Here is a 17,905-nt window from a genome sequence, read left to right as displayed (position 1 = left end):
TCTTTTCTTTTTTTTTTTTGGTTATTTTAAAGATTTTATTTATTTATTTATTTATTAGAGAGAGAGAGAGAGAGAGAGAGCGAGCGAGCATGAGTTGGGGGGAGGCAGAGGGAGAAGCAGACTCCCTGCTGATCAGGGAGCTCAATGCAGGACCCAATCCCAGGACCCCAGGATCATGACCTGAGCCGAAGGCAGATGCTCAGCCGACTGAGCCCTCCAGGTGCCCCTCTTCTTCTTGTGTAAAATAGGCAATACGCATGTCTTTTGAAAGATTTAATTTTTTATCTCAGAGAGAGAGAGCGAGCGAGCACTGGGGGTAGAAGGGGAGAGGGAGAGAGAATCTTAAGCAGACTCTACACTTAGTGCAGAGCCCAAAGCAGGGCCAGTCTCACAGCCCTGCTTAACCGACTGTGCCATCTAGGCGCCCCAGAAAATACATATTTTAAAGATTTTTGATACGCATTGCCAAATGATCCTTAGGAAAATTTCTCCATATTTGAATTTCCACCAGTAGGGGACAAGGAGTGTCTCTTTGGGGACTTCTTTGCCAAAACTAGATACTTAAACAATCTTTGCCAATTCCATAAGCAAAATATCTTGTTTATTTATATGTTATTTGTTATTGCTAAGTTTGACTCCTGTTCTTGTTTACCTATAATTTGTACTATTTCTTTTGGGAGTTGACTGTTTTACTTGGTTTGAGTTACATGAATAAGAAGTCCAAATATTTTCAAAAACTAAAGAAGAATAAGCTGTAAAGTTCTTTGCAATGTACATGACAAGGGATATTTACCCTAATCTTTGACTGATCTCTCATGAATCATTTTTAAAATTATGGACATCCCAATAGCTAAATAGTTTCTTCCTCTAGATTGATTCATGCTTAGAACTTATAGTTTAAGGTTGTTATTTTTACTGACATATTAACTGGATTTTCTCTCCAATTTTATTTGGTGTGACTTATGAAATATAAAATATTTGTACTTTCACATTAAAATAGGGAAAGGAAAGAGGTAGTAAATAAACATGGGCTAAATACCTCATCTTCTAAATGAGTCAGTGTATGCCATTGCACTGATTAGAGCGAGAGATAATTCAAGTATAATTCCTAAAACATTTTTAAGTAATCACTAATAGAATACAAATAGAATGAACAGCATTTAAAATGTCCCTAGATAGACAAAAGAATTTGAGTAATATAGCAAAAAAGTAATAATGGAATAAGGAAACATAATTCTAAAAAGTATAAAATACTTTACTGTTAACTAAAAGAAAAATATCCTCAGCTTTGATATGAAATAAATATTAAGCATATTGGCAATAAAAATGCAAGAAAAAGTAGAATTTAAAGCAAAAGAGAATTAGCCAGCAGACCACATATTATATTGATTACATTTAGGGGTAAAAGGAAACTTTTTCATACCTTTGATGTGCCCAATTATAGGGCATGTAATATCTAGACCAAAACTTACTTGAAATGCAGGGAGAAATGGGCAAAACTGCAGTTGTAATGGGAAGTTTTTGAAACATGTTTCTGTCAGTCTTTGATGAGTGAAGAAGAGAGTAAGTAAGGATATATAGAAACTAGATAATAAACATAACATTAAAAATATGTGTATTTTGAACCAATAGAAACTAGATAATAAAAATAGCATTAAAAATATGTGTATTTTGAACCAGAGAATATGTGTTAGTTGGAAATGAATAGCTTAGATTTCAAAGAACAATTTTTAAAAAATATACGAACCACATTTCTGACCACTATTGTAGTTACACTAGAATTTTATTAATAACTAGATAAGTAACCAAATAATGCTGTCACCATTCTTAGAAATAAAACAAAATGTTACTTTTCTCAAAGAGGAAATCATTATTGTATTATACATTATTTTTTGGCCTCTAATTTATGACCAGTTTACATAATAAGGTAAATGCCAGACACTTGATTATTTTATGGTTACTAGATGAGCAGTAACAACTAAAGCACACTATATTAATGTCAGGAAGTTAGAATAAGGTCAACAAAATTGTTCTAAGCCTAAAAGGGAAAGTTAATATACCATAAGAAATTAATAAAATAGAAAACATTAAAAATGAATTTTCATATTTGCAAATATGAAGTGGAAAAAATAATAGTACCTTTTTCCTAGAATTGCCATGAGGAATAAATAGTACATGTATAAAACTCTTAGAGCCTGATGCCCAATAAGCCTATAGGAAATGTTAATTCAGTAGTAGTAGTAGTAATATCATTAGTATTATTAAAATATTAAAAGAGGAAAAGGTAACAAAAAAAATTTTCATCTCAAGAATATGAAATGCAGTATTTTCTGGGAAAACCAAGATGACCAGAACAGAATGAGAACATTTGAGTTCCTTGACAGTCATGGAGGAAAAAAAAGGTGATCAAAGAAATAAGCTACCGAAGGTATTAACCCCAGACGTTTTCATGCGCAAGCTCTTTTTAATTTTACCTTAAGTTTTTTAATGTTTATTTTTATTGTGAGGTACAACTTGACAAGGCACATAAAATATTCAGTGAAACAGTGGTCATAATGCAAACCATCATGTAACTAGCGTTCTGTTGAGAATAGATGGTGTGAAATCCCCCTCTGCTCAAAGTCGCCTTAACGGGACCCCACTGCACTGACCTTTATAACTGAAAGTGCTTGGCTTTTCTTTTTCATTTTTTGCCCTCTCTGTGTGCCCCCTCTGCGCTGTCATAGAATTTTGTCTATTTTTGTATGTTGTATAAACAGAATCCTGTTATACATACCAGGAAGGAGAAAAGGGTTCTTGCAGACATTGCCACTACTGGAATAAAATAAAGTGTAAGACTGCTAAGGGGAAAATTATCAAATTTTATTTGGAGATGTTAAAGAAGGTCTAATACGTGGAGAAATGGATTAGAAGAGTCAATATTGTAGAGATATTGAAGGAAAAGCTTTCAACATTTCACCATTAAGTGAAAATGAGGACTTTTCATCCCAAGAGTTTTTATCAGGAATGCAAAGAGGTTTGTTTTTTTTTTTTTTTTACCAGGAATGGTGTTGAGTTTGATAACTTTCTGCAGCTAATGAGATGATCTTTGAATATTCTTCATTTATTTTCTTAATGCAGAGAATTATATTAATTCATTTCCCTATATTATACCAACTTAGGATTTCTGGAATAAACTCGGCTTTTCTATATATGCTGACTTTATTAATATTTTCTTTAGGATGTTTCCATTTATGCTCATGACTGAGAGTCACTTGTACTTTTTGTTTCTCATAATATCCTGTTGAGCTTTTTTATTATAAGAGTATGCTGGCTTGCTAAAAAGATTTGGGAAACATATCCTTTCTGTTCTGCTCTCTGGAAGACTTTGTGTGTGATGGGAATTTTTTATTCTTTGAACTGTCTCTCATGAATTTAATATTGTAGTGAGTGAGTTTGACAGTGAAAAAGGTAAATAAGTAAAATACATAGTAAGGTAAGTAGTGGTAAGTGCTGCAGGGGAAAAATAAGCCGGTAAAGGAGTTGTGATGTTTGGGTAAATGTTGAAATTGTAGGTCGGTGGCCAGAGAGCTGGCTAAGATGACTACCTGTGAAGATTTGGCAGAAGTGCATCTTGGGCAAACAGGTGCAAAGGCTCTAAGGCAGGAAGACAGCAGGGAGGTCATCGTGGCTGGAGAGAGAGAACAAGGCAGAGTGTAGATGAGGGGAGAAGTTGGCGTGAGGGCTAGAACCAAATTGTTGAGGACTCTCAGCTCATAGTAAGAACTTGGGGTTTGCTTCTGAGATGGGAGACCATTGGCAGATTTTCAAGCAATGACATTGTCTGGTCAATCTGTTAACAGTATCTTTCTGCTGATTTTTGGGAAACAGACTTCTGGGAGAATGACAGTAGAAGCAGGGTCCACTAGTTATGAAACTGTTAGGCTGATCCTGACAAGAATGATGGTGGCTTGGATGGCAGCTCTAGAGCTGGCGAAAGTGGCCAAAGTCTCGATAAATTTGGTTTACGTGATGATAAGAATTGCTGACAGAAACACAGTAGAGTGTGAAAGAAAAACAGAATTCAAGAATGGCTCCAAGGTTTTTTGCCCTGAGCAGCCAGAAGAATGTAGTCGTCTGTAACTGGGATCAGGGAAACATTAAGAAGGGCTCTTTTATAAGGGAGCATTGGGATCTTGGGTTGGGATATACTTTAGTTGAGATGGCTGGTAGGCATCCAAGTACATCTGTAAAATAGGCAGTTCTAAATATTGGTCTGAAAGAGCGAGAGGCCCAGTCTAGAGATAAAATTTCGGAGTCAGTTCATGGCTTGGAAGAAAATAACCAAAGGAGAAAACACAAATGTTAGAAGAACTTCAAAGGACTGAACCATGAAATATAGAAATCAGGAGATTGGGGGAATCTGACCAAAGACAGAAAGGGGAGCTGGAAATGTCAAAGAAAAACCAGACAAGTGTGGTATCCTGGAAGCCAAGAGAAGGGGAGAGTTACCAGCAGTGTTATATCTTCCTGTTAGTTAAAGTAAGTTAGGCTTGAACACTGACCACTCTGTTTAGCAACATGAGGGTTATTTCATCTTTAACTTCACACAGAACCATACAAATCCTGAGAAAACCCAAGGAAAGTGTGGAGAACTATGGCTTGGTCTTGCCTTTTACCAGACAACAGAACATACTATGTGTATTATAATTAAGTCAATGATGAATTGATACAGCAACGGACAAAGAGACCACAGTTGAAAACCCAGAAGGATATCTGAGGTGAATATTTATTATATGACAAACAGTTCTCTTCAGAAGAAGGATGGATTATTTAGTAAATGGGGCTGCCCCAACAGGATATCCATTTGGGGAAAAAAATGAGTCCCAAAAGTATTAAAGACTTTAACATTAGAAATAAAGCAATAGCCGTCTTCCAATTAAAAAAAAAAAAAAAAAAAAGACCACATACAATGTCCGGGTAAGGTATTGTACCACGACCTCATACCCTAAAAATAAAAAGGAAATTAACAAGAAAATGACAAACATGTCCATAGAAAAATGAGTATGAGCTGTCTGCAAATAAGTACAACTGCTTGAGCAAATTAATTGGCCAACAGACTTAAGAAAAATGCTTATGTTTATTAGTAGTCAGGGAAATAAATCAATGAGTATTGATCTTTGGCAGAAAATTAAAGAAAGAAAATACTGTTGCTCACAGAGTTGTGAGGGAAAGAGGATTCTCAAACCTTGTAGATCTGCTTTTCCCTGTAACATTGCTAATGTGGTGGTACAGATTCTACTGAGGGAGGAATTCGTTGTAATGATAAAGAAGGACTGCATTCAGAGGTGGGGCTCGGTTTTGTAGGCCTGGAACAGCCCTGTCCAGTAGAACTTCCTTCAATGGGGAAAATGTTCTGATTCATGTGCTGTCTGATACCAGCTGCTGGTCACATGTGGCGCACTTTGATTTTCTTCAGTTTTTGATTCACATGCAGAGACTACCATGTTAGGACAGGAAAACTCAGCATTGACAGGCTATATACCCCTATTAAAATGTAATTTGAGATAAATATGTTATATATTATATATTATATATTATATATAACCATACACACACACACACACACACACACACACACACACCCCAGATATAACCAAGATACCTTATAACCATAATCTATGCTTATGTCATCTATGTAAATAGTAAAATTACAGTCAGGGGGTTATATTTGCTAGAGTAAATGGGTATTAAAATGTTGTTTGATGAACAAAATGATGAACGTTAGGAAACTGGTCCCAGAGGATACTCAGTGAGGAAAGCATTTATCCAAAGAAGACACAGAAGCTGAGCATTCGGGCTTCTCAGCCAGGAGTCCAGACGCCCTCACTGCTCTCCCTTCAGCTTGTGTTTTGTTTTGCGTATTCCTTGCCATCCATCATCCATCACGCTCCCTGTGCTAGACGCCTGTCCCCTGCTCTCTAGGTTGGATCCCTGGCACTTTCTCTTTTGTGATTCTCATCCCTGGACTTTGGTTTATTCCCCTGTAAAAGGGATCAAATGTCTATCTACAAGGTCCTTTCCTCTTTTAACGTTCTAGAAACTTTTAAAATTTTTTTTACTTATTTGAGAGAGAGCATGAGTGGGGGCAGGGGGAGAGGGAGAAGCAGACTCCCTGCTGAGCAGGGAGCCACATTCGAGGCTGGATTCCAGAACCCCAGGACCTGAGCCAAAGGCAAACACTTAAACCAATGAGCCACTGGGGCACCTCAACATTCTAGGAACTTTTAAGGAGATGAGGTTCATTTTCATAGACTACATTTCAGGAGTGTTGCAATGACCAACATGAGGAAGGGCTCTGGGGCCAGCTGTCTCACCCTGCAACGGAGGAATTTCTCTCAACAGCATCAGTCAGTGGGTGGTCTTCTGAGGTCTCGGAGTTTTGGTCTGCCCTAACCTTTGGTTACTAGCTCTGAGATACTTTCCACTGAGAAAGGAACATTCCATTTTGTATTTTTCCATTAATCCTATCAACAACCAAATTATCTTAAAGTTAGATACTTTAAAAAACTAATTTGCAGACTCATGCCATAACTGATGAAGGCTTTTCTTTCCATGCTTAGTTCTATCATGTTTTGTGTAAAAGAGCAGGAAACCGCCATTATTTAGGAAGAGAATAAAAGCTTACCATTTTTTAGTGTTGTCATCATTTACCAGTCTTGACTTCTATTGGAAAATCCACCTATTTGAACGTTTTAGTAGGTAAACAGTTGGCTACATAGAAAACTAGAAAGCTGTGAAAAATAATAAAAGTCCTGTTGTTTATTTATGCTTGGGAAAATACATTCAAAGTAGAATGCCTGGTTTCAGTCTTGACAGATCTTTAAAATTTGAGATTACTGAAAAGAAGAGGGATAACAAATTAGTGAATATCAACCACACCCTGTACATTTCCCCCCAGAAAGTACTAAGCATAAAGTTTAAATACAAAGTCAATTTAGTGATTTATGAGAGAAGAATGTACCAAACTGGAACAGTCAAAATTTTTCTTTGCCTCATGATTTTTTATTTTGGCGTTTGATATGTTCTTTTAATGGATTTGTTTGGGAAGGAGTTTTAGGAATGGGGAGTAAATAGAAGAGAATACATAAAAAGGCGTATAACCTGTAACAAAAATAACATTTTTGGTGGGACTTGAAGCTCGTGCAATACGTAATTTTGGGAAGTCTTGGGTTTCCAGGTTTATTATGTGTGTGAGAGCAAAGCTGTACCTTACCATTTTCATTTCCAAAAACCAAATATGTCTTACACTCACACATCTAAACTAATAGACGTTTGTCTCACTGAAATATTACAAAGAGCAAAGCATTTGGTTGTTGATGTATATATTTTCCTGAAGTTTTACATGTTTATTTGTTTGTTTGTTTGAATAGAGCCCCGTGAAGATAAATCAGATTAGCCTGGATGAGAGTGGAGAGCACATGGGCGTGTGTTCGGAGGATGGCAAGGTATGGCAATGACATGGGCCCGTGGAAAACACGGTCTGGTTCTGAGGCCTGGGATGGTCTCCAACTCCAGGGGCTTGGAAACGCACCCGGCTTACTGTATACCTGCTTTAGGAGAACCTTGATTATTCTTTTTGGGTATTGGACTCGCTTCCGATTGCTCATAATTAAAGTAAAATATATGTCGCACAAATGTGCCTTAGGAAAAGTAATTACAAGAATGTCAATAAAGTAACTAGTATTAAGCTGATTAACAGCTGTGGCAGGGGGACGTGTCACCTTAATCATTACTGCTGTGCCACTTATACTTCAGTGACTAGTCTGCAGTCCCTGCAAGACCAGTAGTTTAATGCCTTTCTGCCATAAATCCACAAAATTGGATTTTGTGGGCATGATTTCTGTGGGCCGGTGGTTTTCATTTTCACACAAGTTATGAATGTTTCTCTTGAATTATAGAATCTTTTGATAAGCAATCATAGTTTATCAGAAGAATAAAGTGTCTTACAATGGCCACATTAAATAAATGTAAAATCAATATATGTACAGTTTTCTAAAAACCTGGCACCCACTTCCTCAACCGAGGACATACATCACTTGCACGGGTGTATAACTAACAATTATCAGTGCTTCTTGCTGATGTTGAGCTGCGACATTCAGTGGTTGTGGTGATTGATTTTCCACTTATAAGAATGTCTTTTTTGTTTTTCAGTCGATGGAAGTCTTTTCTACTGTTGGTTTGCAATGATAAAATTCTAATACACAGTGTATTTAAGCTACTTTTCTAAAATAACAGTCTGAGAAAAGTGCATTAAGAATCATTACACAATCTTACATACTCCTGACTGAATAGAGCACATTTCCTAATCTGATTTTGTATTTTTACATGATCTAAATTCAATGGGTCATTAAGATGAGTAAATGAAAAACAGTGTGCTCCGTGTAAAAGATTTATACCCATTTGATCTATTAGCAAAAGAAAAATGAAGTCCTCTTGACACACAAGAATGCATTTTATATATCTAAGCTTAATGTTGCCCAAAGGGTCCTTTGAAATGGTGGTTGGAACCCTGTGCTTTCCAAAGATCACTGTCAAATTTTACAGTACTTTCTAAAATCCTGAGGTGGACCAGACTGTCAGGGAGGTGAGGGAGGAGCCTGGTACATATGGAAATTGAGAATTATCTTTTAGTATTTATGAATTTGTAAAGGAAGGTCATTTTTATTTATTTATTTTTGTCCTTAAAGGTAAGGAATTTGTTCTGGGCTGACAGCCAATTTAGTTGAACTAAATTGTAGGAAGAGAATATTCATTTTTCAAATTGGAAAATAATTTTTACTGAAATAACTTCATCAGTGAATTTTCAGATCTTTAAATGTTGAATAATTATTATTTGATGTGGCAAAGTGGGATATTTTAATTCTGTCTAGTGTATAATGACCCTCAGATATCACCTGGTATACTTCTTGGCAAATACCTGTTTTCCAATTTAGGCAGATTTTTAACTGCCGTATTTTGGTGTAGACCTGTGATACTTTTTGTTTTTGTTTTTTTTTAGATTTTATTTATTCGATAGAGGAAGACACGGGAGAGAGGGAACACAAGCAGGGGGAGCAGGAGAGGGAGAAGCAGTCTTCCCAAATAGCGGGGGACGGGGGTGGGGGTGGTAATCCCGTAACCCTGGGATCATGACTTGAGCAGAAGGCAGATGCTTAACGACTGAGCCACCCAGGCACCCCTTGTGATACATTTTTTAAAACAGTTTTCACATATGTTTTATTAGCATTGATAGAACTGAAAATAAATATTTTGGTGCACATAATTTATGTAAGCTAGCAGTATTGGGAAAATTGAGTAGCTAGTATAGAATGATCTGGCAAAGCGGTCAGTAATGATAAAAACACAAAGATTATTACAAAGATAAACACAAAGAATATTACAAAGATATTTAGATCTAATGCATGTTTAAATGGCTGTTGTGATTTTTCTTTCTTTAGTGTATTAAGACCCCTAGATAATATACATCACCTTCATACATAAGCTAGAATCAATTTAGTGTAGAGTTCAGCGTGGAGATATTTTCTTTTAAAATTTTGGAGATGTTGCTTCCTTTTGTCTGACCTTTATTTTTGTAAACATGTCTGAGGCTAGCATACTTTTGTTCTTTCACAAAACCTTTTAAAAAAAAAATTTTTTTTTTTGGTCCTACCTTGGAGCTTAGACTAATAATAATAACAACAATAAAACAACAATATACGGCCCTTGTAGTTCAGTTTGCTAAGTTATGTTTTGTTCAGGTCTATTTTCATTAATTTTGTCTGGAACACAGTAAGTCCTTTTGATCCATATACTGAAGTATTGTTTTCATTTCAGGAAAGTTTACTTCAGTTCTGATTTTGATTATTGCTTCAATTCCATTTATTTTCATTTCTTCAAAGAAACCCAATAATACTTAGGCTGGAGGCAGTTCTGGGGCAGAGGCTAAGCACTGGCTCTGTATTCCGCCTGCCTGGGCGGGATTTCCGCTGCTTCCTCCACTGGGCCCTGGGCATGCTAGGGGCCGCCTGGGAACGTTGCCAGGTGCTGGGTGTATGGTGAGCGCTCTGGGTTTATGTCACCTGTTTTTACTGCTAACCATTCACTTCTTAACCCATCGCAAACTGGCGTTTCCCCCTCCTGCATTATTGTAGCTAAACTTTTCAAGGAAAGAGGGTGAATGGATAAGCACCATTAACCCTTCTCCTTTCAAAAGTATGTATATTGTTAGGAAAACCGGTCATACTGCGTGTGTGATGCACACATGGGCACACACACATGTGTGTGCTTTTCTTTCTCATTTTCTCCTCTTCCTTTCTCTGTAGTTAGGGAGTCTCTTGTTTGTTCCCTTTGCTGATTTGCTTTTATCCCAGTCTCCATGTTGCCTCATGGAATAGCATTTTATTCCATCTTGGATGTTTAATTTTCCTGAAGTCTTTCTCTTGCTCCTGGCTCTATTTTCATATCAGCCAGATATATATTTAATTTAAAAAATTTACAACTTCTTGTATTTCTTTCTTTTTTTTTTTTTTAAGATTTTATTTATTTATTTGATGGAGGGGGAGCGAGAGAGCACAAGCAGGGGGAGCTGCAGGCAGGGAGAGGGAGAAGCAGGCTTCCCACCAAGCAGGGAGCCCGATGTGGGGCTCCATCCTGGGACCCTGGCATCATGACCTGAGCCGAAGGCAGATGCTCAACCGACTGGGGCAGCCAGTGTCCCTTTTGTGTGTTAGAGTGCCACGTACTATAGTCTAAAGGTTAGGAATGGAATCATGCTGCCACATTTTAGCTGTGTGATGTCAGGTACATTATTCCTATCTCTCTGTGCCTCAGTCTGTTTCCTCCTCTATAAATTGGGGATAATGATGGTACCTGCCTCATTGATTATTAAAAATCAATGAGTTAATATTTATAAATTGTTTGGAGTAGTAGAGGGACAGAAGAAACATGTAGTAATCGCTAGCGATCATCAGGTCATCTTTCGGCTCCAGACTCACAGACGTCTTTTCTTAGTGAAGTCACTGAACAGTTTTCCAGTTTTCTTTTTAAAAGCATGCTTTTTTCCCCTCTGAGTCATCAGAATTGTTTTCTGCAATATCGTTTTTACAGACCTGTGTGTGGTTTTTTTTTTTTGCTTCTTTATTCGCTCTAGAACAAGAAGAGCTCTTTCTGAATCCGGGTTAGCAAACAGAGTCTGTGTCTGATTGCTCTTGGCCCTGCCTGTTAGCATTTTGGGTGTTGTGGAATCACCTTCTTCTCTCCACGCAAGGGCCCCGGGAAATGAGCTTGATACCCTCTGACCAGAGCTCATTGGTTAAGACAGCTCCCCCAGTGACATGGGAGCCTCTGCTGCTGCTCCTGGATCTCTGACACTCTTCATGGGTGGAGAAAAGGAAATCCAATCTCCTCTGGGAGGGTCTCTTCAGCTCCTACCCCAGATGGAAGGCAGCTTCCATGTTCATTCCTGTTCCTACTCGCCCTGTTTCTGTTGAAACTGGGGTTTGAGAGAAAGGCCTTTTCAAGGGAAGTACAGCCGGGGAGGTTGTCTGAGCCTCTGGCCACCTCGCTCATGGTTCCTTTCCATCAGATGGGCTACATTGCCCGGTTTTCTGGTTGGCAAATACATAGAACTCCATGCTCACTTGGTGAAGATCTACACCTTCCTTACAGTTCCATGAGGGCAGGTTTTCTTTACTTTAAGCAGTAAAACATATCACATGCCTTCCGTGGTCCTCACATGGCCCTACGGGTCTGGCGTTAATGAGAAATTTGCCAGGACTGCCATAGATTGGCCGTAAGGGCTCCTGCTCTGAATTTTCTCTTTTTCTTCACTAGGTATTTTTGTGACTAGTTGGGGGAGGTTGTTAGAGGATACCATTTTCAAAAAGACCCCCTCTGTTTTAGCCTTTAATTACAGGTTCTTACCTGGGATGAGATCTTCCTTAAAGCCAGAACTCTCTAGGCAGACATTCAGCAGGTTCCTTTCACAGACGAGTATGATATTCACTGACAAAAATGGCAAAATAAATAAAGAGGGAGGGAGAAGAAATAAATAAAAACTGTTTTGGATTTTATTAGCTATGGTGTTATAACTTACGACCAGCTCGTTTGGCCTGTCACATTAGTGAAATGAACCAAAACAGTGCAGATTTTACAAATCACCCTGGTTGTACCGATCAAGTTTATGAGAGCTGTCTTGTGGAAGTTCTAGTGTTTTCCATACTGAAGGAGGAAACAGGAATATTTGAAGAAGAGGTTATTCAGTCAAACGTAGCAGTAGGGTATGAACCCAGAACCAAGAACCTCGTCTGTTCACTTTTCTTTTGATTCCCCCTTATTCTACTATTACATCGCCAATATGGGTTTTGTTTTTTTTTTTTTAATGTGGGTTCATAATTTTTAAAGGGGCACTTATCCCTGGTAATTTGTAATTTAATTTCACCATTCAAATCACGGTCCTAATACTTATCTTCTATTTACTGATGCCTCAGTCTTTTTCAGAGGGCTTATACCTCATTTATTTACATCTCATATACTTTTCCCCACCATAAAAATCACATAGCTTTTGTTTTTAAAATCACCTTTACCTTCTTGTAGCCAGAAGGAATCTTATCCTTTGGAATGAATGGTCTGCTTCATTTAGTGTCAGCTTTGATCACAGAGTTGCCTAATACAGAGTCTGACATTCACCTTCCCTTTATTTTGGTAAATATTTGAGGTTTTTGATAAAACATTCAAAAATCCTCTATCATTCCCTCATTCCATCATTCCCTTTCCGGTTCCACTTTTCCTACACTTTCTGTAAAAAGATATCTTATTTCCATATTTTAAACTGTCTCATATAATGTTAGTGTGTAAGAGAATAGGGGCTTGGAAAACTCTTCTTGCTTCTTACAACCTTGGCCAAGTCCTTTATTTTTCTGTAGGATCACCTGGTTAGTAGGCATAATGGTGCTTGCTATCATACCTACCAGTGTTGCTATAAGGACTGCATGAGGCAGGGCAGGATTTTCAGTGCTAGCTACGTATAATTAAATATTTAAATATTTATAATTAAATTAAGTAAGTTTTAAATAAATTTAATAAATAACTTAAATACATTTTATTTTTTTAAGATTTTATTTATTTATTCGAGAGAGAGAGATCATAAGTAGGCAGAGAGGTAGGGTGGGGGAGAAGCAGACTCCCTGCTGTGCAGAGAGCCCAATGCCGGGCTCAATCCCAGGACCCTGAGATCGTGACCTGAGCCGAAGGCAGAGGCTTAACCCACTAAGCCACCCAGGCACCCCAATTTAAATAAATTTTAAATGAATTAAAATACCATTCCATCCCACCAGGACTAGGGTCTGGCCATTAGTATCCAGGGATCACATCAAGAATACCTTCAACAGACCTCCTTGGGGAAAATCATATACCCTCTTTGTTACAGTGTACCATGTGCTGTTGTTGGAACCCAGAAAACATACTTGGCGCAGGATGTAAAAACAGTAGTCACAAAATGGTTGCCCTTACAATTTTATCTCTTCATGAATGAATTTGTCTCCAAAAATTGTATCACAAGTAAATTTTCTTCTTCGAACTCGCAAAAAATGAACCACTCACAACTTACTAAGATGAGAACAAGAAGAAATCAAAAGTCTGACTAGTTTTATAACTACTTAAAAATTTGAATTTGTAATTAAAACTTTCTCACATAGACCCCACCCTGGATGGCTTCACTAGTGAATTCTTACAAAATTAAGGAAGAAGTAATACCCCTCTTCTAGAGACTAGAAGAGTCTCCCAAGTGCTGGGAAGTAGTTCTAGGTGCCCCTAATAGCTCCAAGTATCTGAGAGCTCCTGGAATCTTAAGCTCTGCTGATGAGAGTGTAAATTGATCAAAACCCCTTTCCAAAATGCTTTGGCTGTTTATTAAATGTGAACAGATGCATAGCCTATGACAACAGTTCCAGTCCTACTTAGGTACTCTTCACAAATGTGTATCTTAGTGCCCCAAAAGATTTGTAAAGAGTGTACATAGCATTATTTATAATAGCCCCAATTTGGAAACAACCCAAATGTTCAACAAAAGGCAGATACATGAATTATGGTATATTCATACACTGAAATACTATACAACGACAGAGAACCAGCTACTGCTGTATATAAGAGTTTGGGTAAATCTTGTAAGGAAGATGGTGAGTGAAAGAAACCAGTGAAGTAATTCATGTTCCTGTGTATATAAAATTCAGACACCAGCACAGTTTATCTGTGATGATGGACTTTAGAGTAGTGGCTCATTTGTTAGGTGGACGAAGAATACGAGGAAACACAGAGGTGCTTCTTGGGTTCTAGTTCTTGATCTGGATGGTGTCTGCAGGGATGTGGTTAGGTCATGAAAGTTTATCAAGCTGTAAATTTATGATTCGTACCCTCTGCAATAATGTATATTATTCCGTTTTTAAGTAAACCACTCAGATTTGGTATGGTTAAAGTAGTCTGGAACAACTTTAAGGTTGTTAGATGGTAAGTAGAAACTTAAATCTTAATTTATACACTCGCAGTAGATTCAATGTAAGATTATAAATGAAGTGCAGTTCACCTAATCTCTTGCCACATTTATCTGCATGGTTGATTATATATATATGACTCAAAAAAGAAGGACCTTTTTCCTTCAAGGGAAGGAAAAAATAATTCCTTTAGGGGAGACTATGGGAAGTTCATAAAAGAATATTAATAACCTATTCGTATCTAGTTCGTTTTTAAAAGCTGTCATCCATTTAATAAAACAAATTTGTGGTGAGTAAAGGGAACTCTATCCATGAGATGCTAATAAAACCTTAATTGCAGTGGAGTACTCTCACCCTGATAGAATTGTTTTCATTGGATAGTTAATAGAGATCACAGGGGCCTTAGATTATTACATATTCTGCTTTTTTTTAATCAATAGTTTGTATTCTTTCTGAATCAGCAGCCTTCTTTGTTGCTGTCAGGGTGAACTGACAGGATCCATTTTACTTTTCAGGTGCAGGTGTTTGGACTGTATTCTGGAGAAGAATTTCATGAGACTTTTGACTGTCCCATTAAAGTAAGTATACAGTAAGTTTTAATTTTTCTAAGGGCTTTCTCAGTGGAGGCAGTAAGGATTACAGCGCTTTGAGCCCTACCAGTGTTGCATTAATTTGGTCAGTAAGCATCTCTTCAACACTTAAGGAAGCACTGGATACCATTTGATGGCATAAAAGAGCACAGGATGTTTGTTATACGACTGTGCTGTCAGTCTGTCCCCAGGAATCTTTTCTTGTAGTGAGTGAGAGGATATGTACACACAGTCTGCGATTAAAGACTCAAAGAGGTACAAACAATATTAAGGAGTCCAAAGCCGAGAGGAGTTACTTTAGTTGTCTGTATTAGTGATGGCTTCACAGCGGGAGTGATATTTGGGTGGGCTTTAATAAATGGACAGGGCAGACAGAGAAACTGGCTTTCCATGTGGAAGAACAATGTAATGTAAACGGAGAGGCCAGAAAGTTCAAACTGTGTTCAGGAAGTGGCAAAAAAAGCCTAGTTTAGATGGCACATAAAACACTGACTTGGCAGGAGAGCTGTTCGGGCAGATTGGGGCTGCTTTTGTTCTCAGGCTAAGAAATTTAGACTCCATGTGGTAGATAAGGAGAAATTATTGAATGTTTAAGAGCAGAGAAGTGACATAAACTGAGCTACGCTTAAGGAAAATGAATATGGCGACTATATACAGTATAGATTGGAGGGCTGATAGCTGTACGGCAGGAAGAGCGGTCTTAGATAACAGTTATGGTCAGTAAAGTGACGATTAGAGTTGTTGAAGGGAGAGGTCATCCATTGTTTTCACTTGTTTATTCAAACCCTTATTGATCAACAGGTAAAGGAGAGATAGGATCTGATATGTGTTTTCCAAAGGCATCTCCAGCGTGGAGGGTGGTTTAAGCAGGAGAGGGATTGCAGGCCAAAGGCAATTTAGGAGGCTAGTGATGTCCTCGAGGCAGGGCATCACAGGACCTCAGTAACAAGAGCATCGGGAGTATTCATGGGGAAGTCGAAGACGGGAATGTAGAAAGCCGATAGGAGGTCGACTTGACTGCAAGCCATTGTGAAGGGTTGGATGGGGTGAGGGAGGAGGCAGGAGCTGGTTCTTGCTGTGGTGGTGGTACATGGCGATGCCATCAGTTGCAGGAAGGGATGTTTTGAGTCAGGACGTTGCTAATTAGGTCTTGAGTTCAGATAACTCGTACATCTGGTGAAAATGGTATGGATGTTTCGGAAACGTGAATGTGGAGCTCCGGATAGACATTGGCCCTAAAAACACAAAGTTGATAACCACAGTTGAGTAAGATAAAAACCATTGCCCCACCTGTTCCAGTTGGTGCCCTCAAATCATTGGAAGGCATCCGGGACAAGGAGATGGCTGGGTACTTTCTCTGGGTTTCTTCTATGAATCCTACTCAGTTACAAACATTCGTGACATCTTGTTGCCTCGATTGAGCCTAGAGAGGGGATGCCCACTCAGAGAAACCTCAGTCAGCCAGAAACTAGAACTAATTCACTCTCATCTTTTAGCTTTGACCTGGCTTCAAGGAGAGATCTTTTCACAAGAGAGCAAAAACTCAGATGTCCTCAGTTGCAGACTATTACCTGAATAGATAACTTCTTCCCTAGCTCTCAGGATAATTTTTAGATTATGCTGCCTGTCAAGTATATAGAATTTTCATTCCGTGCTTTAACTGTAACTCCTAAACCAATGATGGGTCCTCATTCCCTTGTAGATCATTGCCGTGCACCCACATTTCGTGAGATCCAGCTGCAAGCAGTTTGTGACTGGAGGGAAGAAGGTAATCGCTTTGTGCCATTACATAGTGACTTGGGGTGGACGTGGAGGTTCGGTTTGGTTTTTAATTTATCCATAATATTTTTAATGTTTGACTATTCAGAGAAATTTTGAGAAAGACCATGTGGTGAAATTGTAAGACCGTCCTCTTTTGGGGAAGCTGAGACCTCAGTGCTTCTCACCTCATCTGTTTCTTTGGAGTAGATACAGAGCAAGAAAAACAGAGCTGTCACTGGAACTAACATCTAGCGCTTTGAAAGGTCCCTTCCACAAACAAAAAAATAGCATTTAAAAATAACAAAAGAACAATTAAACTCACATTTTTAGCTCTCATTGTAGAAGTCTCTTGCAGGCCTTAATAAAGTTTTGGAACAATTATAGCTTTTTTTACTGACCTATTTCTGGTGTGTTTTCATTATCTTAGTGCTACTTAAAAATTAAGAGAGGAAAGTAATTCTTTTGTACATTTACATGTTTATGTATCGACACAGTAAATTGTAAAATTAAAGAATCTTCCTGCTTATAGGATAAGTCAAGTTAATTCTTTTTTTTATTTTTATTAACCAGTGGTATTTTTAAACCATTTTTATAACAAAAATACTGTTAGTGTACTGGAATGTTGAATATTACTTCATATCCAGTTTGGAACTCAGGGAAAATGAGGTGGTCTGTGGTTATTTCTGTAGCAGTGTATGCCTTTTGGAATGGCTACTCGGAGGTTCAGCTACCAAATGGTTTTTGAATGTTTTATGGTAGTTATCTGTTGCTTTCCTTTGGTTTGCTGCCTCATGGACTGATGGGGCAGGAAAGCATACTGGTCATTACTTCATATTTCTCAAACATTGGTTTTAGCTCATTGTAATGGGAGTCCATTGCAGCTGCTATAGATCCTGATTCTGTTCCACAGCATGAAGACCACATTCCCCCAGCTCTGATTTCTGGTTGGGAGCCAGGTAGCGTCTTCCTTCCTACAGCCCAGCTTATGGTTATCCTTAAGCTGTAGCCTCATCAGCCTCTCTTAAAAATGTCTGTGGGTGGGGGGGG

At 38.1% G+C, this 17,905-nt stretch overlaps 1 protein-coding gene across 2 annotated transcripts in view; it reads left to right on the top strand.

Moving 5' to 3' along the window:
- Positions 1-17,905, top strand: part of LOC111156994 (VPS41, HOPS complex subunit) — a 175,697-nt gene that overhangs the window by 66,840 nt on the left and 90,952 nt on the right. Inside the window, exons 5-7 of one of the 2 annotated variants that reach the window (XM_022518194.1) lie at positions 7,413-7,487; positions 15,023-15,085; positions 16,800-16,865. In XM_022518194.1, coding sequence (XP_022373902.1) covers positions 7,413-7,487; positions 15,023-15,085; positions 16,800-16,865 — 204 coding nt within the window. The remainder of the gene's footprint in view (positions 1-7,412; positions 7,488-15,022; positions 15,086-16,799; positions 16,866-17,905) is intronic. The other variant, XM_022518195.1, reaches the window with a different exon arrangement.

Source organism: Enhydra lutris, unplaced genomic scaffold (assembly GCF_002288905.1).
Source record: "Enhydra lutris kenyoni isolate GAN:26980312 unplaced genomic scaffold, ASM228890v2 scaffoldscaffold51, whole genome shotgun sequence".
In the NCBI taxonomy this organism is placed as follows: domain Eukaryota; kingdom Metazoa; phylum Chordata; class Mammalia; order Carnivora; family Mustelidae; genus Enhydra; species Enhydra lutris.
The sequence above is the reverse complement of the archived record's forward strand: the minus strand, read 5'-3'. Positions and strand labels throughout refer to the sequence as shown.